At 41.9% G+C, this 27524-nt stretch overlaps 1 protein-coding gene across 1 annotated transcript; it reads left to right on the top strand.

Moving 5' to 3' along the window:
* The first annotated feature begins 29 nt into the window (after positions 1–29).
* Positions 30–27524, top strand: LOC127649390 (protein patched homolog 1). The gene is made up of 22 exons (XM_052134458.1): positions 30–473; positions 1961–2153; positions 10079–10268; positions 10376–10445; positions 10606–10697; positions 12828–13023; positions 13127–13248; positions 13916–14063; positions 14975–15106; positions 15195–15350; positions 15435–15527; positions 15652–15777; positions 16499–16617; positions 16741–17477; positions 18354–18496; positions 18593–18773; positions 18899–19179; positions 20322–20459; positions 20575–20717; positions 24361–24751; positions 24857–25364; positions 25492–27524. The coding sequence occupies exons 1-22, from the start codon at positions 213–215 to the stop codon at positions 25524–25526; spliced, it is 4455 nt and encodes a 1484-aa protein (XP_051990418.1). The 5' UTR covers positions 30–212; the 3' UTR covers positions 25527–27524.

Raw genomic sequence — 27524 nt, 5'->3', positions numbered from 1 at the left:
TACCTCTCCAAATGTTAGTGCAACAGGATCAGAGGTAGACTGAAGGAATCCGCTCGCCACTTTCCACCACTTTAAAACGAGTTACGAGCTATAGCCGGACGAATGAAAACCGAAGGATCTATACGGATTCGAGCGCATAATGTTGGGATGGAGTTGGAAGACTTCGGCTCAGCGAAAGACTAAAGAAGATTCTTTCAAGTTTATCCCGGTGGATGCGCGCGACCTGTTTGTTGGATTATTGTTATTATCGCTTCTGCCTAACACGCGTCGTTTGTCTTTTAACTTTCTTCAACGCTTCTTCTTCTCTCTCTCTCGTTTGGACTATGGCCTCGGATCCTAGAGACCCGGGGGCCAGTGATGTTTTTGGAGATTTACCCCCGAAATACACACGTTCTCCGCCGCCTGTGAACTCAGAACTCCTCCGGAGACCCAGTTACTGCCACGCAGCTTTTGCGTTAAAACAGATTTCTAAGGTGACAAACGCATTTTCCAGTGGAATATACACACCGCATTGTTGTTCTTAAAGTTTTATTTAGAGTTTTATAGAAGTCTGGGGATTGTAAAGGACAATCTTTAGCCTAGTTGTGTTCGAGGAAATCACAATTAATCATCGGTACAATACACTATAGATTTAACTTGAAGTAAGAAAGTGAGAGTGAAATTATCAACAGACAACTTTTACATTAGCTGTACTCCTCATAGGGGTTGTTATTAAATCTAGTTGAGTAGACAGTGGTTTAGAGGCAGAGAGTAAACTACACTCAATAGGAAAGCGTGAGTCCAGTTAGTGTTTTCCATGAATGAAAGTAGAGTCTCCATTCATTTAGCCCATCTTTAGTAAGGTACACGCGCGTTTTGAGCCTTTATGACGTTTAATTCGCTTCAGTGTTCAGTCTGGTTGGTCTAGATACAGTGTAGCTTGTTTGTTTGACAATGCGCGCATCCTGCTGATGAATTCACTGATTAAGTTTGATCTGACAAAGCATCAGTGAAGCGCACGAACGCTTGGCTATGTGCCAAAACTCCCATGAGTGAAACCAAAACATGTCCAGTTATACTGCAGCCAGCACTGCCAGTTAGAGGAAACTTGTTGAAACCAAGCTTGGCTTCATTAATCTAAATTTTTGATCAAATTACACGCGAAAGTGTTTGTTTTTCTACAGTTTACAGTTTGAGAACCTGTCTAAGTAGATTTAGCAAGACATTAGCCACAGCAGCAGTAATTGTGGGCTTTTGATTTCTACAAATAGTGGTCTGCTGAAAACATTTCCCATGTTTGGAACTTGAAGCTCTGAATAGCTTCTAGTATTTGGTCATGTAATAGCATAGTAAATATGTATGATTAGTGTCAGAAGAATATATTTCTCATAGCAATTAGTGTAGCTTATAATTAAACACATGTTTGACAGCTTTTAGTTGTGGTTACCTAGTCCCATGTGTTGTAGCGTTCTTGTCAAGGATTTCCAGTGTATGACATGCTAATTGAGCAAACAACTTTTAAAATACTAACTGTAATGTTGGTTATTCTAAATTGTTACACCTCTCACTTTTAATAATCATTTTGTCTTACATGCTACTGAGATAAGCATAGATTACTGCCCAAATGAGACACTCAAGAAGGCCTGTGAGATGTTTAGAGAAGGCCCTTTAATATAGTTAATAAAGTTCACCCTAAGTATGTTCTACAGCTCGATATGGGAACAAGTGTCAGTTATCTCTGGGAATGGTCACTTTTATGGTAAAGAATGCCAGGCTGTATCTTATTAACCTTCCCTGTTGTATTAAAAGAGATATCATGTCAATTTGAAATGTCTGCATGAAAATTTAATAGCCTCATTTGTAAATATCGATTTCTGCATTGTCAAAGCAGTTCACTGTCCTGGCAGGGCACTGTGTGCTACAAATGATTTGCAATAGCATCACTGAACATGTGAATAAGTGTTCCTCTCTTGTGTCTCAGGGGAAAGCTGTGGGACAGAAAGCACCGCTGTGGATTCGGGCGAGATTCCAGGCTTTTCTCTTTTCTTTGGGCTGTCACATCCAACGACACTGTGGAAAAGTCCTTTTCATTGGACTACTTGTGTTTGGAGCCTTATCTGTTGGTTTGCGAGTCGCTGCCATTGAAACGGACATTGAAAAACTATGGGTGGAAGGTGAGTTTGAGATTTCATATTCTGGTTGTGTGCTGTGTGGGTGGGTTTTGGGGCTGATCGATGAGATCTGCAGTAAAAGGTCAGGTCAACTTATGTGGGGGCTGTATGCAGTGTTGTTAGCTTGGTATGGCACCATTTTACAGAGTCCTTTTTATCACAGCTCAATTTTAGATACATTACCCCCAAACATTTTAATGTCTTTGCTTTCAGATTGAATGTACTTAGCTTTATGGATATTCTCTGATTGAAAATTCGATTGTGGTAATCATAGTGCAGTTCTTGGGTGATGTTTGACTCAGGCTTGTGTGGGCTTCTGATATGAAGTCTCTGGATCTTTGAGCGGACGTAGACCGTGGCCTCTGGAATTCCATATCTCCTGTCACGCACACATAGCATTCTTTTTCATAGCACATGCAAGCCGTCTCTTGTTCTCTCCCTTTCCGCCTATATTGTTTTCGGTGGGTGCTGCGCTAGAAGTTTTTTTTTTCTTGCGTTTGACGTCCTTTCCATGCACCTCACTTATCTGTGCATTTTCGGGCAGCTTTATTTGGTTTTCACACTGCCAAATTCCTTCCAAGCCCCCTAGGCTTTCACCACAGTGCTGATCCCCTGCACAGATGGGCTGTGTGAATCGTTAGCCATCTTTGAGGAGCTGACCCTCCCCCTCCTGCTCGCTGTGTGGTCCTTCACTACTCTTGGATTCCATTCAACAATAAAGGACCCCCCTTTACCAAAAAAGTGAATACAGCTGAAGTTTACCCACCTGTTTCACACTCACACATTCTATTTCACTATATATATACTCTGTGAAGACAAGAGTTTTTTTTTTTTTTTCAAAAATATGTATTTCAGCAAGTCAGAAAGCACACAAAGTTTAGTATTGTTGTTGTAATTACTTGTAAAATATGCCAAACTGTAAACGTGGCGATATATGAACGTGTGCTCTCCAGTGGGAACGTTAGATGGAGTATAAAGCAAAGGGAGTTGTCAGATGTTGTCAGTGAAATTTGTGTTTAAATGTAAAGCAGGCATAAAGCATGGGGCTCCTGGAGTGAAACGCCAAAGTGCTGAAAAGGAATGCTGTGCCTTTAAGAGGCAGTGCCTGTGTTTCTAAAGTTTCTGCCTGTGTTGTTTCCCCCAATAGCCCATTGACAAAGCTGCTCAGGGCTGAATGGGGAGTAAGTGGTATGGTAACAAGGAGAGGTTAGTTCTCACACACAGACACACACACACACTCACTTCTGCACACATACACATACAAAGTCATAGGCGCAAACAAAAGAGTTTTATAATGGGTCTTGTAATTGGGAATTGAATTTAAAAAGCTCCCTTGTGCCTAAATAACTGCATATATTAAGGGTGTTTTGCAGTTACTTATCAAGCCACAATGTTTTATTATCATAAAGAAAACAATATTATATCAACATGAAAAGTACAACTGCATTGCAATTAAAAGTCCAAGCAAGACACAAATATTCAAATATGCTGTGTGTGCGAGCTGTTTTGAATAGTGTGGCAGTCTTGGCCTGTGGAACTAACACTTGACCAGCTGTGCATTTTGGAGCATATGCCTCCTCATTACTTACCCCCTGAAGCGGTAACTGTCCCTTCCTCACCCCTGCTATAGCCCCCCCACCCAAATGTCACCCAGGCCACCAAGTGTCCATGTCCTCAGGGACCACCCGGCCATCCGTAATTGTTTCCGCCTTCCATCAAACAGTGTGTGAAAATCGTCAACCTAGTAAAGGTGTTAAGATGCCTTAAAAAACTAACCTTTAACTGTAAACTGTAAAGAATACAGTGTGTTTTGTCTTTTGTGTCACAAAAACCCTCTTCCATTTGCACGAGTGTGTTTGGAGATTATTTAAACTGTTTGTTCATTGCCTATTACAAAGAAAGAAGTCAGAATTTAATGATAAACATATCTATCAAACTTAGCCCAAAATAGATCAGTGGGTTATATCTAACCTCACCTCTCCAACTGTGATAGAGGTTAACACATTTTTGAATGGTTTGCTGATATAATCACATGATTATTATCTCTCTTTGACCAAGTTATGGCTTGTTGTTTGAAATTCTAGACCAAGAGTGATGTTTTGTTTTTTAAAATTCAAACTTTACTGAAGCAGGGTTAAGTTGAAGTCATTGGTTGATTCTTGGGAAAGTGTTATTTAGCCTGCATTGTAAGACCAAAAATAGAGGGGATAAAAAAGTTAAATGAAAGCTTGGGGCTGGTGAGAGAATAAACATTCTAGCCCCTACACCTTTAAATTTATCTGGATTGCATGTTTTGTCCTTATGTAAAGTGTCAGATTGCAGTGGGAGAATTAAAAGAGGGGGAGGAAAAATTATAGTTTCAAAGGATCTTGAGTTATTTCATCTGGCTTCTTGCACTAACCCAAGAAGTACCACATCTTGTTTTAATTGTACGGATTCTAATTTATATATTTTTTTCCTTTTTAGAGTGAAGGATGAGGATAGCTTTGTCAGTGACATGTTGCCCATCAGTTTAGGGGACAACGGCAGACTTTGATATGTGATTATATGCTTGAGTAATGCTGGACTCCCAAAAGGATTGCTGGCATTTTATGGTCATTGCAAAAATGTGTGGTGGGCTAAACAAACAGCAAACTTTCTCAAACAGACGGACGTGTTTATGTGCTCATATACACTCGTATCTTAATTTTTCTTGTCCGTTTTGACAGTTTTGGTGTGGCTGAAAGACATGTACACACAGACAAGCTGTGCAAACACTAAGTGAATGTGCGCAGGGATATCTGGGTAGCAGGCCTGGTTGAGTTTTATAAAGGCACCAGGCAGCAGAAGAGAGGAATAAAGAATATATACACATCACATAAATGACCTTGTCCACATGCATGTAGGCAGAGTGTACCTCCCAGGGATTCAGCACAAGACCAGGCTTTACAGAGACACATGTGGAGCTTTCAATGTTTGGAGCAGTTATCTAAACAAAAAAGAAATGCTAGGTAAATGCAGTAATTCATTAGAAAATACAGTCTTGCAGTCCTGGTGCCGAATTTAAGAGAAAGAAATCTCTATGAGACATTGTTGGAGGTGAATGGAAAGCCACAGTACCCCAGCTACATAAATAAACTCTAACTGCTGAGACTTAGACCTCACCAGTAGAAAGAACAAACAAGGCCAGAGTCAACCTGGGTCAGTTGAAAATGTTTATTATCAACCCCCCCATTACTCAAGAACAGCCATATGAACTGAATGCATCCCTTCTCCAAATTTTAGCCTCTACCCCAAATCAGAGCATAGCCAATTAATGCTTTGCTCACACTGCCAGCATTTTCATTCATTTTGGCATCACACTTGTTTTTTTGCAATTTAGATGCAATTGCTGTTCGTGACACCATCAGAGAGCCAGTGTTGATGGTGAGTGAAGGCCTAAATCCATGGCTGAGGTGCTTGGGTACACCTTTGTGTTTATTTTCTTAAGCTAATGTTACTAGAACAACGTTAGCAGAGGCAGGAGGGGTCCAGACCCCCATGAAGCTGCCCCTCTCACTGCCCGGTTCAGACAGTATTTCTTACATTCAGTCCAACTAGGGTCATTTTCTTTGATACATATTAAAAAAGAGAAACTGGTCACTTAAAAAAAAAAAAAAAAAATGTCTCCTTTGTCCCACTGAACAGTTTGCCCTTTTGGTTAGGATAAAAAAAATCTTGGTACTCGCTGGAAAAGAAATGGTTTCTGGGCTCAATAAATTCATTTCCAGTTTGAATGAGACCAGCAATGTGGAAAAATTTTGCCTTTCACCATGGGATGAATGTATGTTTCAACCACACATTAAGCTGCATTAGCAGCCAGTGGAGTGCCTAATGTGGGTATTTTTCACAGCAGCCAACACTGGGGCTGATTAGCATAATTAGTACAGGGAAGGCTATACATATGGAAATGGCCAGGACCTAAATGCCAGAACCGGTGGAAATTTATGTCAATGCTGACAGAAGTAACAGGTCTGAATAGGTGCTAGCTCAAGCATACTTTTGAGCTATCTTGATTTGTGTTTAATATTTCTTTACCTTGTGAATATTCAAATTTTTTTTTTATACAAGCTATGAGGTGTGTTTTGGTTTTTTCATACTGGCTAAAAATTACCTCGAAAGATGTACGTGAGAACACGCATGTGGACATACAAATGCAAACACACACACACACACACACACACACACACTATTTCCATACATACTGTGCCAACCCTTCCTCCCTCTCTAGAACATTGTTTTATCTGCTGAGAAAAATCCGGGTCCAATTGCTTTTGTTGTGAGTTTCTTTCTTTATTTTTTCCTGTTTGTTGGGAAACAACTGAAAGAGACTGAAAATGAGGGTGACAATAACCCACATTGAGTCTCTTGGTGGCCTTGAGTTAGCGCTCATAGAGGCAGAGGTGGAGCAGTCTCCATCTGCCACTGTATTGGGGCGAGATGGGGTGGTTCTCTCAGTCATGGTCAAGCCATTGAGACTGTCTGTGATTGAGAGTTTCACTGAAGCTGAAATGTTTAAAAAGATTTGCACTGAAGCCAAATCTATCCCTCTTGTCTACATTATGTGTCTGAAAAGAGGAGAAAGAAAAAATCAAACAATGAGCTTGGAATGGACAAGATGGGGGCTTGACGGACCCAAGGCAAAAGAGCTGGACCAGCTTGTTTTGTTCTTGAAGGTGTGTGGGAGAAAGAAGGCAAACAGAAAGAGAGAGTGAATGCATGTATGCAAGAGTTTTTAGTGGGCACACACTGGCACCTGACTCTATCTGTGTTCATGAGTAACTTGGGTGGCAAAAACAGGTAAAATAAAAAATAATAATTCAGCACTGTTCCTTGAGAGACTTCCTCCAGAACAGCGTGAGTCCTTTCAGAAGCCTCTAAATCCCTCTAATCTGTCCCACAACACTTTGAAGGTGGCATGTCCTAATGGAGAAAGCACTGGGTTTCAGACTTTGCTGCTCAGTGCTTCTAAGCCACATACAAATAGCACAATCATTGATTTTCTAGAGCCAATTTTTTAAGAAATTTGAAATAGATTTATTTTTACCTGTTGGCAAGAACTTTGTCATAATTATTTTTAATGGTAACTGTGCAGTTCTTTAGTATGTTGCCATTTACATTTCTTAATTTCGTCATAAGCATATCACACTTATCTGCTAAATAAATCATATGTTATAGAACATATCAAATATGTTTTATCTGAACATTTTGAAATGTACGTTCGATGGTCAGTGTGACTTTAATACAGGTCAGTGTGACTTTATAGAATTTGTGGGTGATAAGTTGCAGAGTGTCAAAGTAGCAGGGCTGGAGCAGACATGAGTGAGATTGGATTTGACAGGGTCCACTGGCAGGGTGACACCAGGGAGCAGGGGGCTTCTTCTCCATGGTTAATTACATGTCACTTTCCATACTGCCCACTGGGAGGGAACCTTGTCACACCAGCTCTCTTTGCTGGTCTGCTTCTGGGTGGGAGCTTGAAACAGTTCCCCTGAAGCTTGCTATTACTGTGTCCCAATCCAGGTTTTCCAACAAGGACAGAGGCATCAGTTTGACTGGAGTCTAGCTTCAGCTCTTATAATTTTTTGTTCAGGAGAGAATTTACTGGGTCCATCACATAGTTGTCTAATCTGTGAGACATTGAAACTGGTTTCCTGTTATGTTGGGGAACATTGGTTGGACCCTCATGGATAATTGGCCTGTGATGGTGATGTCACCCCCAAGGCTGTGAAAAATGAAGGACAACAAAGAAGAGAGGGGCTGTGCTTGAGAAAATGAAAGCTTGGTATGGGAGTACTGCTGGATCAATATCACACAAGACTTGACTTTGGCAATTTTCTGAATTTTTGCAGTCTTTTTTATATAGATAAAAAGCCTTTGTTTCATCATAAACAACTCCAATCCCATCCTAGCTACTCAAAGCAAAGATTAGTGATTTTAAAATCAGGCCTCAAAGTAAATCCTGTGTTTAACAGTTCTAGCTGTTCAAATCACAAATATACATTCCAGCTCACTTTTGTGCATCGTTGTTCCTTTTTTCCTCCTGCGGTGTGTTTCTAGCTGTGAAAGTATTTGCGTTCCTGTCTCTTTAAGTGTTCGGCAGCAGCAGTGAGCCGAGAGAACAGAGCAGAGCTTCCATCTGGAGGGTGGCTGAGTGGAGCGGTGACTGAGCGGCGGGGCCCGCTCGGGCCTCTAGCTGGGTGGTCCAGATGGGAGGAACCAGACACAAATAGCTATAATTTACTTCAGGAGCCCCTGTAATTACAGGCCCAAGGATTGGGGCTCAATTCCTGCAGATGCCTGGATGCATTAAATATGAACACAGTGTCTGTAGATCGACACAATTGAGTGTTTGCATTTTGCAAAAGGATACGGCCTTAAGATTTAACCCACTACATTTTTTTGAAGTAATGTGTTTACATAACCCAGATGTCAGATAGCTGATAGCTGCATGAATGGATCCAGGAGGTTGAATGTATGCGTGCTGAATTCATCTGTTCAATTTGAAGTTACTATATGAGAATCTTTACAACATTTCTAAGATCACTTTGTATTTGCAGTGTAATTTCTTTGTTTCTGCTCTTTGCTGGCCTTTTCATTCATTAAACAGTACCGTTCGTGTGTGCTAAATGAATGATCTTTAAGGATCTCTTAGCCTCTTACGAAGCTGCTGTGGGTTAACACAAGAACAGCAGTGTTGTACTTCTCTCTCTCTCTCTCTCTCTCTCTCTCTCTCTCTCTCTCTCTCTATGTTTTCTATGTTTCTCTATGTCTCTTGCCCCTCCACTCTCTCTCTCAATTAATCGAGGCAGGCAGCGAGATATGCAAGGGAGAAAAAGTGACCCGATGGGCTCAGCCAGCCACTGCAAGCTTGTCACCATGTATTGGGATGTGGAGAGGCAGACGGGCAGGCTCTGATCTGGACCGGTGTTTGAAGTGCATTTGGCATGGCTGCAAATACCCTGCGTCCTCATTTCACCATCGCCTCTGTTAATTAGGGGGCTGGACTCCGGAGTTTCCTCTGCGCTCTTTGATTCTTTTCATTGCGGCTCATCGTACCACATGAACAGCGTTTCTGCCTCTACTCTTTTTCCTCATTCACTCCTTCCATTAACTGCTCACATTTTGGATCCAGGCATGGTGACCTGGAGATCAAGACCCAAAGCCTTGGGATTGGGACCTTCCTATTATAAACAACAGACTTTGTTGGGTTAGCCATTAATGGTCATGTGAAAAAGCTTTAAAACTTACCCAAGTCTTCCTATTGGACAACATATAAGATTGGTAGTAAGATTAACCCAGGAAAGAGTGTTTTAGCCACCACATTTTTTTTTTTGGGTATAATAGAAAATAATATTTTCTATTATATAATTTAATAAATGCACACCTTAGATTCAGAGGTGTAACTTTTGGCAAAAATTATAGAAAAAAAGAGAATGCACAACTCAAAATTTTGTCTCATTTATGAAACAACATTTTGACTATCAGCCTTGCAAAAGCTTGTTTGTAAACTTTGTTTGACAGCATGAGCTGTGTTACTGTATACTTTAAGAGAAAGTGTTCCCTATATCTTGGAGCGCTCCCACTCTCATTAATGTCCAATTTGGACCCTCAAATCTGTTTCTGAGTTTAGATGGAGGGTACACAGGGGAATGAGAAATGTAGTGACTGTAATTTCAGTTTAATTATGACATTATTCTCACTCATATTAAAGATATTATTTGTTTTTTAGTTGAAACAATTGTTGCAGTGTTAGCATATCCATATAACTGTATTGTTTCTTTAGTGTATTTATCTATAGACCTAAATCAATTCATCTAATAGAGCAGAAAGGAATGCAATTATGACCACAGATGATTCCCCTTTCCCTGTGTTTGAAAAATAACAGACTGCGTTATCACATTTCTCAGCTGGCAGTCGGGTGAGCAAGGAGCTACGCTACACAAAGGAGAAGCAGGGAGAGGAGTCAGTGTTCACCTCACAGATGCTCATACAGACACCCAAACAGGAAGGAACCAATATTCTTACCCAGGATGCTTTGCTGCTCCACCTGGAGGCTGCTTTGGCAGCCAGCAAAGTCCAGGTATCTCTTTACGGAAAGTGAGTACAGGGGGATTACAGGGAATTTCATAACAGCTATGTATATGTGGTTCTGCCCTTAAAAAGGATGTCTTTTTAATATGCAACTGTGCAACTTCTATCTTCAGATCTTGGGATCTTAATAAAATTTGCTTCAAATCTGGAGTCCCAATTATAGAAAATGTCATGATTGAGAGGGTAAGCATGTTTTTTGGCTTGCTTTGTAATAATTTTTTTATTAATGTTTGCTTGCTAGTAATTCAGATGATTATTACAGTGTTGATCCACTTAGCATCATACAAGAATTAACAAGCTATCAGTTCTGCCTTATTGAAGATTATATGCCATTTTTCCACAGATGATTGACAAGCTTTTCCCCTGTATGATCGTGACTCCACTGGACTGCTTTTGGGAAGGCTCCAAATTGCAGGGAGGCTCTGCCTACTTACCGTAAGCATTCTGCTAAACTTTACCCACTACTTTTCTGTAATTAATTCACATATTGCTTTATTGTAGTATTATTAATAGATCTAAGATCAGGGGTACAGAGTTAACCCTGGATCAGCGGACTGTGTCTAGACTGTGAACCATTCCCAGATATATTATACGTGCTCCTATAACAATTGAGTTTTACCTTCAACCAAACATAGTGCTGACTGTGGCAAACTCTGACATCAAGTCCCTAGAAAAAGCTCTATTTAGTCTGTTGATAAGCAGAGGCCTGGTTCCATCGTCACTGGGGCTTGAGCTGTCATCAATGTGGTGAGGGGCTTTACAGGACAATCTTTAATCCTGCACCCCTGTCCCACCCAATCCCTCCACTCCAGGCTGAGGAAGCCCTTATGGAAATGGGACAGAGAGAGAGAGAGAGAAGGAGAGAGATGACTGCTACTGGGTGGGTGGGGGAGGGGGGTTAGGGGACTCTTTGGGTCAGACAATGGTAAGCATTCTTTCAGTTTACGAGTGAGTGTCCATCAGTGAGGGGGCCTGGAGGGGGCCTGGCTTTGTGAGCACTGGGTAACACTGTGCATTCTCATGGTAATCGCCCAGGCTCGGAGCTGTAAGTTGTCTAACAAATAAAATGGCCATTATTCAATTCGTGGGCCTAGAGAGAGGGAGAAAAAGAGGGAGATATCAACAGTGGACTTTGGATATTGTAGAATACATTTCCAGGCATTACATTGCTTTACAAATTTGGAGGTGGAAAATGCATGTCATGCCTGACAAAAATGTTTTTGTTGTTTTAAAGTGGTTTATTATGTCAGTTCTCATTAAGACATTTTTTTTTTTACATCCTCATAGACTTATGTTGTATGAAAAAAATGAGTGGCCTGTAAAATAAAATATTTTTATATATTTTTTGTTTTCTCTCTATTTTGCCATGTGTGAAGAGGGCTTGAGGTAGCCAATAAGGCTAATGTCCTCTCAGGCTTCCGCTTCAGTTCAGCTGTTTTTTTTTTTATTATTCAAAGGGGAAAGAGAAAGAGAGATAGAGAGAGAGAAAGGGAGGGAGAGAGTGAGTGAGTGAGGGAGGAAAAAAAACTTGAGGGAACAAAGAGCAGCAATCTATGGAAAAACAAAAGGGCCCAGGCAGGTTCACTCAAGCAAAAAATAGGAGATAAAGGAGACTCTCTTTGCAAGCAGAAGCAAAGGCGTTTGGTATGTGGGAATGAGAGAGGACCAGCTTTATTTGAAGCTGCTCTTCATGAGTTATTGGAATGAGATTGGGCCTGTAGTTAGGACAATTTTATTCTTCTTTACCCACAAATTCTCATCACATTGAATGGCCCCTCTCACTCAGTGGGTAACAATCTTTGTTCTATGTCTTGTTTAAGTGGGATTTATTTTAGCTACATAGGTGTTGACTGGGAGAGTTGCATCTTTTTACCAGTTTTGAAGGTCATGATAATGGAATAATATCAAGATAATGCATATTTGCATGCTTTCAGTCCTCTAGTTATCAGTGTTGGCACAGTTTAGCTGAAAAACTCTGTTGACATCTTACCTCGTAACAAATCAGCACGTCAAAGGAGCCCAACTGTAACTCCACTACACCTAGAGAATTAGTTTCTGGCACATCAATAGACAAAAGTCCACTCTTTCAATACCCACCTGCTGAGACTCAATAGATTAAAACCTGCAGGCTGAGGGTTTGAGAACACTGGCCTCAAAGCTTGCAAGGCGATCGGCACAGCCTCTCCTAGCCTACCCACTACCCTCCCTCATCCTTATCAAGATGTTTTAGAGGCAGAGGTAATCATTATGACTCAATGCACAAAGTTAAGAGACAGCAGCCTGTAGACCGCCAGCACATTATGCCTCTCCATGTAACAGGATAATAAACGCTACTTTATGCGGCATCTGTAGCCCGCCACCACCAGTGAGAGACTAGGGCCGGCAGGCCCAAAGAAGAAGCAGTGTGGAAAGGGAGAGGTGTTTGTGAAAGAGGTTTTACGTAAAAAAGCATACAAACTTTTGAAAGAGTTGCATAGTGGTCAATACATTCTGATTGCAGGGGGAATTTCGAGATGCATGAAAACATTGCGAAGTTAATAATTGTATGTTTTAATTTGTTTATAGGGGCATGCCTGACATTCAGTGGATGAATCTGGACCCTCTCAAGTTAATGGAGGAGTTGAGCCAGTTTACGTCTCTAGAGGGCTTCAGAGAAATGCTGGATAAGGCTCAGGTGGGCCATGCCTATATGAACCGGCCTTGCCTGGATCCCAACGATACAGACTGCCCTCAGAGTGCCCCTAATAAAGATCCATGGCAGGTGGGCACAGTGGTGTAATGCAAAAGACAATGTGATATTAATATGAACTGAGTCTGAAGTTTGTATACATTTTAATTAAATGCACTGTCTGTGTTGTCTTTAGGTCCCTGACATTTCTGGAGAACTTCAGGGTGGTTGCCATGGTTTTTCCAAGAAGTTCATGCATTGGCAGGAGGAGTTGATCCTGGGTGAAAGAGTAAAGAACTCCCAGAATGCCTTGCAGAGGTGAGAAAGTTTGAGAAAAGAGAGGAGTGGGAAAGGAGGGGCGTGTGGGTGGGCCTCTTTTAAAGGAGGCCCCGATGAGAGAGAAAGTGAGCGAGAAAACCAAAAAGAGACAGAGATAGAGAAAGAGAGGGAGGAAACTTTCTGACTTCTAATAACCTCACACATCCAAGGAATTCCTTGTATGAAGAGGGATCAGTTTCCACCCTTGACCCCAGTATAGGAAAGACCAATTAAACATGATGGACAGCCACATAACCTATGGACAGATCTGAAATGCTCAATGGAGAAAAAAGAAAAAACATGAAAACAGAAAAAAATGCATATGATACAAAGTAAACAGAAATTTGCCTAAAACAAATGCAAAGGTACATTTATATGACCCTTGTAATTTAATCCCACGTGTGTAGTATAATGCAGAGTTTAATCTGCAATAAAATAAAGTTTCAGCTGAGGGCAGTGCATTGACCTTCCGCACGTGCTTGAACCACATCATAATCTCACTGGAAGTGATAGAGTGATTTACAGCAGCCTGTGAGGGGTCACGTGCATCAATTTAGCCTTTATTATAACACCTCCAGCTCTTAACACTCCACTTACACCCTGTTATCTGCACGTGTATATGTGTATGCACTCTGATCTCACCCAGCCTTCTACTTCCCCCCCACAGTGCAGAGGCCCTTCAGACTATGTTCCTCCTTATGAGTCCCAAACAGCTCTACGAGCACTTTAAAGATGATTATGAGATCCATGACATCAACTGGAACGAGGACAAGGCCACTGCCATCCTGGAGTCCTGGCAAAGAAAGTTTGTTGAGGTAATTTCCTGCTTCATAATACATCCACACCCCCTCATAAATTTGGGAGGTCTGAATGGTTTCAATGACCACGGAGGGTGGCGGACTGGGACTTAGAGGTATAGAGAGTGGAGGAATGGTCAGAGCGTAGAAGGTCACAAGTGGTGCAAGAAGGTTGTTTTCTTTAGACCCAAGGATGGCAACGTTTGTCTGAATTCTATCAATTCTCAGCTGCCTAGTAAAAGAAGTCCTCCTTGGAGGCCACTGGCAGACTCTCAGTTATAGGAACAAGCTGTTTTTGTGATAACTGACACCCAGCACACTGACTGAAAGAGAGAGAGGGGTGGGAGGGCGGGAAGAGTCTCCAGCAAATTCTACTGCCTCAGAGAGAAAGAGTGAGAGAGAGAGGGAAGTGGAGTCAGGGGAGGCTGGGGGATAGGGCACTGTACAAACAAAATGCAGGGGTATTTCATTCCCCTTAAGGTTGTTGGCCATTCATGGTGCTGATGGAGTAGCCTGAGAGACCATGTGATCACATCTGATCCATCTGACCTCTGCCCTCTGGCATCTCTGCTCATTATTTCTCACTTGTCAAGCTTCATAGGGACTCTATTTTGTTTGTGTGTTATTAGGATAAAATATGAGGTGGATGGGGATACTGCCCACAGTGAAGAATGTAACATTTTCGTGGCTTGTCAGAAAACGTAATTTAAGATTTTTTCTGAATTCCACAATGAGTGTACAAGTTCATTAAAAAACACAAACATTGGTCAGGCTGTAATTTAATGGGGCATGACGACATTATAGTAATTTGCAAGCTAGATCTACAAATAACACGTATATATGCTATTTCCAATCTAAATATCGTAATTTGGCATATAAAGGACTGTCATGATAAGCTTTGAATTTTAAAATTGCGATTTTGTTTCTAGGTCGTCCATGGAAGCATTCCTCATAACTCTTCCTCTAATGTATATGCCTTCTCTACCACCACTCTCAATGACATCATGAAGTCTTTCTCCGACATCAGCGTAATCAGGGTGGCAGGTGGTTATCTGCTCATGGTAAGACATCCATTACTGTGGCTAATACAGTAAATGCTAATAGAATGAATGGAGCTATTGCCTTACACTTGTGTCTCTCTGTGCGTAGCTGGCATACGCATGCATGACCATGCTACGTTGGGACTGCTCTAAGTCCCAAGGTGCTGTAGGGCTGGCAGGAGTGCTGCTGGTTGCTCTGTCTGTGGCTGCAGGGCTTGGATTGTGCTCGTTGCTGGGGCTGTCCTTCAATGCCGCCACCACACAGGTATGTACACACCTGAATAACGTTTTAAATTCACACTCTCCCCTAGGGCTTGGCTGTAACTCAGTGCTGTGCGTTCATCCACAGGTGCTGCCATTCCTGGCCCTGGGCATTGGAGTAGATGACATGTTCTTGTTGGCTCATTCCTTCACTGAAACCAGATCCAATATCCCATTCAAGGTATGTATATCTTAAACTATTTCTGGAACTTGATTAGTAGAAGATATTGGTGTTGCAGAGGATCTTGGTTGTTGCTGAAGAAGATCTTAGCTCATGCTTTGCCATTTTTATTGCCACTGCATAGGAGAGGACAGGTGATTGCCTGAGAAGAACTGGCACGAGCGTGGCACTCACCTCCATCAATAACATGATTGCATTCTTCATGGCTGCCTTGGTGCCCATTCCTGCTCTCCGGGCATTCTCACTTCAGGTACCAGTGTCAATAGTGTGTCTTGTATGAGTGCATGTCATAAACTATTGCGCCATGTGATGCTCATTCAGAAGACTGGCTGGAGTAGTGATCTGAAAAGGCCAGTGAAAAGTGGCTTTAATAAACAAGTGGACATAGTTAATTCAGAATGACGATGGCTTTTGTTCTTTTCTCTTTCTCACATTCTTTCTCTCTTTATGGTCAAAACCTCTTCATCCACCTAAAGTCACAGCCTGGTTTTCAGGTGGGGAGGGGATACTGAGAGAGAGAGTGGTAATGAGATGAGTGAATATATCAGTATATCACCCAGCCATCAGACTATACTTCTCTGATCTCCCCAGGCTAACCCTGGGTGGTCTGTGTTGTAATGATACAAAATATAATGTCTGTCCGGGGGGGTGTGGGGGGGGGGGGTTTGGTTCTGCTCAGACTCGCTGTGACCTTGGGAGTCCCCTTTGCTTGGCTTGTTTACTATTTGGGGAGTGAAGGGGGAGGGAAGGGAATTGCTGGTTGATTTAGGGTGCATATTTTACTTTCTGGGATTCAATCCGAGGCACTAAAACAGTGAGGGATCCTGAATGCGGAGTGTTTTTTCTCAAGTTCAGACAGCAGCTGTGGAGTCGGGTGGCAGTGTAGAGCCCATGAACGAAAACACTTGGCCTCTTTTCTAAAGTCTATCTTTCTCTCTCTCTCTCTCTCTCTCGCTTGTTTTTTATTTTAGGCGGCTATTGTGGTGGTCTTTAACTTTGCTATGGTTCTGCTCATCTTCCCTGCCATTCTGAGCTTGGACCTGCACAGACGGGAGGACAAAAGACTGGACATCCTGTGCTGTTTCTACAGGTAACTAAAATGCACTTTCCTCTTCTTTAATCCCAACCTATTTCATTATTACAACTTTTATGGTGCTCAAGAAGTTGATCGGAGCATCAAGATGTTAACTGAACTTTTCTTCAATCTTTCAAGCCCCTGTTCATCTCGGGTAATCCAGATCCAGCCTCAAGAGTTCTCTGACACCAGTGATAACCACCAGCACACCCCCGCCACCCCCACCTACACTGGCTCTACTATTACCACCAGCACCCACATTACAACCACTGTCCAGGCGTTCACCCAGTGTGATGCAGCTGGCCAGCATATTGTCACCATTCTGCCTCCCACCTCCCAGATCTCCACTAGCCATCCATCCATGGTCGTCTCCACCCCCACAACCACTGACCCATATGGCTCACAGCTGTTCACCAACTCCAGCTCCACTAGAGATCTTCTAGCCCAGGCGGAGGAGCCCAAAGGGGGTCGCGAGTGCGTTCCTCTGCCCTTCTTTCGTTGGAACCTGTCAAGATTTGCACGGGAAAAGTATGCCCCTCTGTTGCTCAAGCCCGAGACCAAGACTGTGGTGGTTGTTGTTTTTGTGGTACTTCTCAGCCTCAGCCTCTATGGTACCACAATGGTTCATGATGGACTCTACTTGAATGACATTATCCCCAGAGACACACAGGAGTATGACTTCATTACAGCCCAGTTTAAATACTTCTCCTTCTACAACATGTACCTGGTTACCATGGACGGCTTTGACTATGCTCGTTCCCAACGGCAGCTACTACAACTTCACAATGCCTTCAACTCTGTGAAATATGTGGTTAAGGACAGCAATCACAAACTTCCCAGAATGTGGCTGCATTACTTTCAGGACTGGCTCAGAGGTAAGCCATGGTTTCATTATGAAGTTATAATTTTCTTTATTAGCATTAGCATTCACATGATAATGATCTCTGTGTTGGTTATAGATTAAGATATATAAAAATGCCAAAGGGTAACTATTAAACATACCTTTGACAAAGAATGCCAACTAGACTAATGTTTTCATTTGAGTTCATTGTTGTGTGTGGGAATCACTCTTATCAGTCAAGGTGAGAGAAAGAGTTCAGTGAAAGTTCACTTCTGTCATCTGCTATTGTGTTCCTCCACCTGGCCATAGAGAGGATTATGAGGGAGGGTCAGGTGTTATCTCTGACAGTTTGTGACCCCTCTGTTCACATTTGCTTATGATGAGAGCTTAATTGTGAGGTGAATCCACTCTAGTTAGAACTCAGCGAATGGAAAAGAAGTTTTTTATTTTGAAAAGCTGTGGAAACTGGAGTTAGTTGAAAGACTCTTTCTCTCTCTCTCCCTCCACTCCCTGTTCTCCCCTAAGCTATTTCCTTTTCTTGTGAGGAGATCTCTGTAATTACAGAATGGTTGTGGAAACTGTTTTTCAGCTGTTGCCAAACTTTGTAATTTGGAGAGCACGAAAGCCTTTCTCTGGTTAGTTTATTCAGCCCACACACACTTATTCAGCACCAGGCAGAAAGATGGAGAACCAAGCAAATGGGAGGGGGCTTTTGGTTTATAAATCTGTTTGTGTGCGTGAATTGGCATGCACTTTGACCAAACATTTTCCCTCCTGTGAAGAAAGAGTGATTTTACCATCTTCTGTAATACCTTACCAAGTTGTGACTTGCAAAATATAAACGTTTGAGCAGCTTTCTCACAAGTCAAAATGTATATTTCTAATTTGCACACCTCCATGATCCATGCAGGTCTACAGGCTACATTTGATGCTGATTGGGAAGCTGGCAGGATAACCTATGACAGCTATCGCAATGGTACAGAAGATGGAGCACTGGCCTACAAGCTTCTCATTCAGACTGGCTCTAAGAAAGACCCTTTCAACTACAGCCAGGTGTGTGGTCCACTATTGGAGCATTCCATTGAAATCAAGCCCAAAATTGTAATTGCTTTGTTGCATAGTCATTAATACTGTTTATTTCTCTCAAAGCTTACATCCCGTCGCCTGGTGGATGAGGATGGTGTCATCCCCCATGAGGTTTTCTACATCTACCTGACAGTATGGGTCAGTAATGACCCATTGGGGTACGCAGCCTCCCAGGCCAACTTTTACCCCCACCCACGAGAATGGATCCATGATAAGTATGACGCCACCGGGGAGAATCTTCGCAGTAAGTGACCACCGTTAAACTTCCTAATGTCAGTGTCATTAGTTTAGTCATAAACATGGTTATAAACAACATTACTTTTTTATATATATGGTATGTCTTAACGCTCCCCCTCTCCTCTCCTCCAGTCCCAGCAGCAGAGCATCTAGAATTTGCTCAGTTCCCTTTTTACCTGAATGGCCTCAGACAAGCCTCAGACTTCATTGAAGCCATCGAGAGTGTGCGCTCCATCTGCGAGGAGTTCATGCGTCAGGGAATCCAGAACTATCCCAATGGTTATCCTTTCCTGTTTTGGGAACAGTACATTGGCCTGCGCCACTGGTTCTTGCTCTCCATTAGCGTGGTGCTGGCCTGCACCTTCCTGGTGTGCGCCATCCTCTTGCTCAATCCCTGGACTGCAGGCATCATCGTAAGTCTGCCCTCCTCTCACCCTAATCCATTTCTACTCCCTCTCTGTCTTTTCTTATTCTTTACCCTCTTCCCCTATTCTCTAATTTCGCTTGCTCCCCCTGATCCCCTCTACACAGCTCAATAAGTTTGCCACCAGGGCAGTTTTCTGGGGAGGGCCTTGGCGGGTTGTCTAGAAGGTGCTGCTTGCATACACATACACACATTTGCACACATACATACTCTCCCCCTTACCTCTTTTATCATTCAAATTGGATGCAGCAAGGTTTTCTAAAGAAGAAATGCAAAGCTTTCCTGAAGGCTTTTACCTCCAATAGCCTTTGTCAAGAAATTTGGGGATAGGACAGATCTGACCTTGGCCTGTTAAACCCATCCATCAGGGACAGGGTGTAGTGGGGGAGTGAGAGTGTGGGTTAGTTCCACGGTTTGGAGGCGTTTCACACAGGCTGGTGGGGTCCTCTGCTCTGTATGAAGAAATAAGGAGACAAGAAGTTGCCATTGGCCTTGGTTAAGATGTAGTAGTGGTTTAGCTTTAGTCACTTTAACTCACTTGGTGTAAGATCCATTATTTACGTGATAAAGAAAAGAGTGTTTTGTATTTTATCCACACACATGCACTTTTTCGCTCCGAAACTGGCCTTGTCCTCTTCAGTTTCACAGCTTATATATGGCTGCAGTAAAAATGGGTTTTACCATCTCCAATTTAAGCATGACCAAATTGGGACCCCTGCCAACATCAAAGGTTCTCAGGGCAAAGACTTAACCAAGTGCCCTAGTTATTGTATAAAAAAGTTTCTCTTGAGTAGGAAATAATTGATGTCTAAATAGTACAAGAAAAGCAAGAGCAGATCGGAGCACAGTGATGCTTATGCTCTTTTATCATATAGTGTCACTCAATTTCCAAGACCTGAAACTGAGAAGACATGAGGAGGGGCCAGAATATGGTTCACAATGTAATCTGAAACATGGGCAGATGATTGTGTAATGCAGAGGGTGCTAGCTAAAGAGGCCCATCTCTGTTTTATGATTCATTTTGAGTATTTCCATGCAAATAATCCCTTTTGGAGTCAATGAACAGCCATACATGCTCTTGAATAACTGGATGTTGCAGCTTACATTTTAATCTTTCCTTTTACTCCTTAGGTTTTTATTTTGGCCATGATGACTGTAGAACTCTTCGGCATCATGGGCCTGATTGGTATCAAGCTGAGCGCCATTCCTGTGGTCATCCTCATTGCCTCCGTGGGTATTGGAGTGGAGTTTACTGTGCATATTGCAATGGTTAGAACATCTTGCACATTTATTCTGATGTTATAATTATTTGTATTTCTGCCAATGAGGCTGACTATATACACAAAGCAACAATGATGACTCTCTTTATGTTGTCATTGTGCAGGGTTTCCTGACTGCCATTGGTGACAGGAACACTCGTTCAGCAGTGGCTATGGAGCATATGTTCGCTCCTGTGATTGACGGCGCCATTTCCACACTGCTGGGAGTGCTCATGCTTGCCGGCTCAGAGTTTGACTTCATCATGAGGTGAGTGATTGACATTTCTCCAGGAGGATCTCTGCAGTTGGCCATATGCTGTTTTTTAAAAGGTTGGCAGTCCTTAGGCAGGAAGACAGTTGTCTGTATGACTCTTAGGTACAGGTGGTAATGTTTGAATCTCACCTCTCTTTTATCACCTGGTTTTATCAGTCTGGATCTTAACCCCCCTCAGACATCAGAGCATTCTTACAAACATCCTCTGAGTCGCTTGAATGCACAACAAATGGAGGAAACATCAAGGGAGTGTAGCAGCTGCTTGTAAACATGTAAACATACAACCTACTGAGTGGTTACTCATACATGCACACACTCACATTATTTACCACTCTGATCGTGGGGAGGGTGTCAACAGTCCAATCATTCATTCGAGAGCTTCTGCATCTAAACTGGGCACCACACAAGAAAATTGTTTGCCCTGCCCAGTCTTGGGTTCAATGGGTCAGGCACACAACAGCTAGAAATGACAAACTCCCTCCAACCACTGCACTGTTTTGCTTCACAGGAAGATAAAACAGCAAATAGCAGTGTTTTATAACTGGATCTGGGCTCTGCTGGAAGCAAACCACAACCTTGAGAGCCGCCTCAAACAGACCCATGACATAAAAACGGGTTAGTTAGAGGTTTGCAGCACAGTGAAAAATAAAAAAATATGCTCAGGATGGAGGCCTCTTGACTCATTCAATCTCTAGTTGTTAAAGGGTAGCACACTCGTTTTGCACCAAAGATGGATGCAGAACTTGAATACGAGTAAGAGTGTGGTTTGAGTTTCTAGGAAACTGCAGTGGGGTGTTAAAGCAGATTGCTTTTAGGACAGTGGTAAAGCTGAAGAAAAGATTGGGGATTGGAGCAAACCATTTGGTGAAATTGTGTGCCAGCACTGGGGCATTCACAGTGGGAGGTCCTGTTTTGATTTAGAGAGAAAGAGAGAGAGAGAGGTCTGGCCCTCTAGTTGGGGAGTAGCATAAATACATTGCTGTAAACATCTCCTGGCTGTGGGACACTGAATAAACAGGAGAACAAGCTCAGAGGCCCCTCTCAGAACGAGCCACCCTTTCCAACCCCTGACTTGGAATGGAAAAGATTACAGTTTATATAAACAACAGAATTCCTAACACTAGGTCTACTCTGGAGGTCTAACCCAAGCGGGGCCCATGGATGGTTTAGTCTTTTTTTTCTTTTTTCTTTTTTTACTCCTTAAATAAATCACGCTCCACTTTCAGAATGTTGACTTAGTAAAATAAACAAGCACCCTTTTCCCAATCTTTTCATGTATACAGGACCGTCAGAGAGAATGAGCGCCTTTAACTAACAAAAGGTGGACTTAAGTGCAGCTAGAGATGGTTGGCGGCTTTGTTTTTTCCATTCTTAAACAGCCCTTATGTTTTCACTGAACATTACAAACTGTGTTGAAAGGTTGATTGTGCCTTTCTCGAACTCCTATCAAAGTGCCACTCACACTGTGTGAGAACTGTTTTCAGGCATTGGTATGGAGAGTTTCATAAAGCTGAGTGAAAAGAAAATGGTTCACACTCAAGCTGTCTGATTCATCTATGTTAATGAGGCAAGCACAGGAGAATGGGGGAGGAAAGGGTTGGGAGAATGAGAGCAGGCTTGCTTCTCTCTTTCTGAGAAACCCACAGCATAGCTCAACCTCTGGTCTAAATGTGGCATGTAATTCTGACCAGCATCTCCGGTAGTGCTGAATTTTACACACAGACCCTGACAGGCCACCTTTGAAATTTGGGTTTTAGAGGTCAATTTAAACATTACCTCTCCCTGACTGAGCATAATGACTGAAATAGGTAATTATAGTCTTTTTAAACCCAAGGTACTAGGACACATTACAGGTCTCAGTTCCATAGAGAGCTACGATAGAGGCTAAACTAAAATAAATACAAAATGGAGGTATGATGACCGTCAGAACTGTAATCTTTTAACTGGGCTTTTTGATTCATGTGCTTGGCAATTCTTAGATTGCCAAAGTAAACACATGGCCTCATTGATGGAGACGAGTCAATGGACAGCAGTTTCCACTGTACGCGTGGAATGCTCCAAGCAGATATGCCAAAGATTAACTTTTTTCCCTCTTCTTTCTTTCTTAAAATTAACTTTCTTGTAGATGTGACTGAAGCAAAAATGGTAAGAGGGTGGGAGGTTAAGAGAACATTCCAGACTTTTTTCTTAACTCCAGAAGTTTGAACCACAGCAAAAAAAAAAGCTGAATTGTCTCTTTTTGGTGTGGCCATTTAACTGGAGTGCTCTCTAATTTTCTCATGAACTCCCTTCCTTGTGATGAATTAGAGCTCTCCATTAATGCTCTGAGCTGAAGCACTGAGATGCGGACACCCTTGCAGCCCTGCAGCCTATTATTGAGCCCTTCATGTTAACATGCTAGCCAGGGAACAGAGCGCAACTGCAATAGCTCTTTTCAGCCCTATATCATTCAGTCCTTTATGGCTAACATCTAACGCTTTCACATGAGCCAGAGCTTCATTCACCACCCTCTCCCTTGGCCCCTTCATTCAAACATGCACTTTCAGTGCCGTTACCAGCCTTGAGCAACTTTGCACCGCTTCACACTGTTCTACTAGACCCGTTAGCACCAGTGCCAACCAGACCTCCATGTTCTTGGCTCTTGCATTGGAGGGTGGTGTTTCTTGCTTCTTTTCATCACTGCATTGAGGCTTCTGCATTTTAGCCACATCTGCTGAGAAAGGGTGTGGTCCAAAGAGTCTCATTAAAACAGCTAGTCTTAGTATCAGTCTTATTCAGACCATCCTGGACCAATGAGTGTGATATATATATATATATATATATATATATATATATATATATATATATATATATATATATTTTGTTTTGTCAGCACAATTCCCCCACGCACACAAAATACTTGTTGACTGTTGTTGATGGACTGTTATTGAGGGTCGATTTTACTGGCTCTTCATTTAACAGTTTATAACACATGTGAAAGAAATGCATTTCAACAGATCCTCATGCTAGTGTTGTGTGATTAGCTCTTGAGCCAATATGGCTGTAGGGGGCCAAGAGGGGGGAGAGAGTGTTGGAGAAAGCAAAAGATAGAAAGCAAACGTCTGGCGTGGCCTACCCAGCATAAGCATAGAGGTGGTGTGCCTTGGTGCCCTGGTGAAATAGTATATCAATGAGAGGGGCTATTAAGTTGCTGTGGGTAAAATTACATTAACAACAGTGGCAGCTTTCAAGCCAGAGGGACGGGAAGAAAGCAGAGAGAGAGTGTGTTTCTGACTTGTAGAATCTGCTAACTAATGTAAACACACCTCCTCAGGAAGTGGTAGGGCAGTGGTGATAGATGAGGGTTCCCATAGGGAGAGAGAGAAAGCGCTCGCTACTAAGATGGAACCCAGGAATTTCTTTCCAGATTTGTCAGGTCACCAGGAAAGAGGAAGCAGGAAGAGGAAATGCAGGGAAAGGATAAAAGAAATAATGAATAAGAGGGGAACCAACATCCTAAAAGCACTTACAAGAGCTCTTGTTTCTCCACTGTCCACTGAAAATGGCAAAATTATGCCATATCTAGTTTGAACATTCTGTGCATCTTTGGTGACTGATTTAGCTTTAACTTTCTCTTCACTTGTTTTGTCTCTTGTAGATACTTCTTTGCAGTTTTGGCGATACTAACATTGTTGGGAATCCTGAATGGTTTGGTGCTGCTTCCAGTACTGCTGTCCCTCATGGGCCCCCCAGCTGAGGTAGTACCTGCTAACAATTCTAGTCATCTACAAAGTCCCTCCCCTGAGCCCATGCCTCCATCTATGAACCACCACGGGTACTACTCTGGGCACATCCCCAAGGGACCACGTCAGGCATTCTCAGAGACCTCGGACTCTGAGTACTACTCTGAAACAACCAACACCTCTGGCATCGGCGAGGAGGAGTACAAGTACTGTGACAGGAGTGCATACATCACACCCCCAGCTCAGCCTCCCAACTCTCATATTCTGCTTGAAGCCAGCAAGAACCCCAGCTTCCCTAAGCTCACAGTAAGTCCCTCATATTGACCTGACAGAAAGTATAAGGATTAAACCACTTAAGATGTTTCCTTTGAGCAGTTTTATAATGTGTTTGCATTTGTTCTTGCTTCCAAGGTGGTAAAACCTTTCAATGAAAGCGACTCTAAAGGACAGATCAGTGAGACTACCCAGAATGCCGTCAACTCAGTCAGTTCGCAGATCACACAATGGAATAACAAACACGAGTACCAAGGGCAGAAGCGACAACATTTACCCAGCGAGAGGACCCACTGTCCTCACAGGACTACTCAGTGTGGCCCAGGGTCACATCCAGGGAAAGGGCAGCAGCAAAACAGGACTACAGCCCCAACTCACAGCACTGGGGCATTGCAGCGACCCAACAATGCTATTACCATGGTTACAGCCACAGCCTCAGTGACAGTGGCAGTGCACCCCAGTTTACCGGGGTCGTACCAGAGTTACATACATGAGGGTTTCGAGGATAATGAGTTGGACTCTTTTGAGGACTCTAAGAGGACTTCTCAGACTTATGGTAAAGCTACACATTATAAGAGTGACTCTTTGGAACTTCAGGATCTGGAATCCACAGAGAAAAGCCAGCATCAAGCTAACCAGGCGCTAGGTAAAAGCTCTGACCTAATTACAGTTGATGTTTAACATCTACACTTGACATAGAAATTATTTATTTTAAATTGTTATGGAGAAACATACAGCTCCTAACCACATTCTATTTTTGCCATGTTTTACAGGTGGTGCATGGATCCAAGCAGCCAAAGATTGCTAGACTGCTCCCAGCCCCCACATCCCTTTGTCTGGAATCTCTGGCTGTTTTGGGAAGTTCCCAACCCTAGACTGGTGTCTTTTGACTCTTTGAACTGTAAATAGAACTTACACAGAAAAGAGGAAATATTTAATTTTTTAAAAAAGGTCTACTTAGACACTTCTAAATAAATAAGTGTATGTGTGTTTATATATATATATATATATATATATATATATAAAATACTAAAAAGAGGGAAAATATTTTTAATATGCTCTATAACTTGTGTATTCTCTTGTGTAAAAATCAGATGTATAAGAGGATTTGGAGGCCTTCTGGTTCCTTACGATGTATATATAGATTATGAAATGTGCGATATGTAAAAAGAAGTTAAATGATATTAGACTATTGAAATGTAAGGTCAGTGTTCATTTTCTTTTCATTCTTTCTTTTCTTTTCTTTTTTTGCTGCTACACTTGCAGTACCCCTTTCCCCAACATAAGCCAAGTTATAACTTTAGATTAACAAATTCTTAAACCGCAGCCAATATGAAGCTTATCTGTATTGTTCAAAGATGCTGACTTATCTTTGATTGCACTGTACAAAATCAAAACCTACATAGCAATTTTCCTTGATGAATCTTCCATTGATATTATTTTATTTATTTTACTGACAGCAACCACTGTGCCTTAACTTTCAATCTTACAAAACTGATCAAACTGTTCATTAATGAGTTACTGTACTGTTCAGCAACCGACTGTTCAATGTTATGGACTTTTACAGAAATGTTATCATCCATTGTTTTACTTCTTATGGTCTCAGATATCCTTGTTAGTGTGAATTGCTTCATATGTCTTGTAGAGTGAACAGCAAGACTATGGGTCTAGTGATTTATGTTACAATATTTCAATATATAATCTTTTAATGTCTACATTTACATACTTGAAGGGGTGGTTAAATTACACTTTAGATGTTTTCTTTATGGTTATTTTAGCCATACATTGAGTAAGCTACAATTTGTCACTATTTGTTTAGGAAATTTGGGAAGATATCAGGCAAATGGGTTGTTTACCCAAATATCATTCAGAAAGGGAATTTTGTTTAACTGTAAAAGGATATTTTTGTTTGTTTGTTTGTTTTCTCTTTTTCCATCTTGCTGGCTGCTTTCGCAAAATACCTGCACAATCGTTTACCAGGTAGTTGCCCTATGGGCTTCTCCCACAAGGCTGGTGTAGGGTCTTCTCAGTACTGTCTTGGATCCAGTTCTCTTACTTGGGTCCAATTTCAGCCAGTATTTCAGCAGGAAGCTCACTCATTCAGTATTTGTCACATCACTGCCAGATTAAATGCAGGGACAATTTGTTAAATGTAAGTGGCAGCTTACTTTTCTCATACACTCTCTTTCTCTATTTAACACAATAAGATTTAATGAAAACTAAATAAGTAGCTACTGTATCTGGAAGACAACGCAACACAAAGCAAGCAATCTAAAGCACATGTACAGCTTAAGGACGGGTGGATTGAGCAGAAATGAGACAAGGGTAGGGGATGGGGATCCTGCATAGGGGTTTTGTTGCAAATGTATGTCATGCCATATAAATTATTTATATAAAAATTTTATTTTTGTAGTTTGTACAGATGTTAGTCACTAGATTGAAGTTATATTTTTAAAGAGTAAATATATTATAAATATAAATATATAATTATATCTATTTGTTTCTGAGATTTGTTATTTTTTGGGGTGGGGAAGTTTGGGTGGAGTGGGCTTTGAGATCTCCATATTGCTGTTGGAAATAATGAAGGAAAGAGGTGACTACAGTTGTCCAACTTTTGTAGAATCTGTGCCTTTCCTTTTTCATGTAAAGATTTGAAGGGTTTCTGTTTTTGTTGTTGTGTAAAACACTGTGACTTCAGAAAACTTTGAGGGGGGAAAAAAACGTTTGTGACCATCATTTCCTTCACCCTTTATAGGAATTCAACTAACAAAATAAATGAAAAAAATAAATAAAAAATTCAAGATTA

The sequence above is a fragment of the Xyrauchen texanus genome, chromosome 9 (assembly GCF_025860055.1).
Source record: "Xyrauchen texanus isolate HMW12.3.18 chromosome 9, RBS_HiC_50CHRs, whole genome shotgun sequence".
Taxonomy (NCBI): domain Eukaryota; kingdom Metazoa; phylum Chordata; class Actinopteri; order Cypriniformes; family Catostomidae; genus Xyrauchen; species Xyrauchen texanus.
This window is presented reverse-complemented; position numbering and strand designations above follow the sequence as displayed.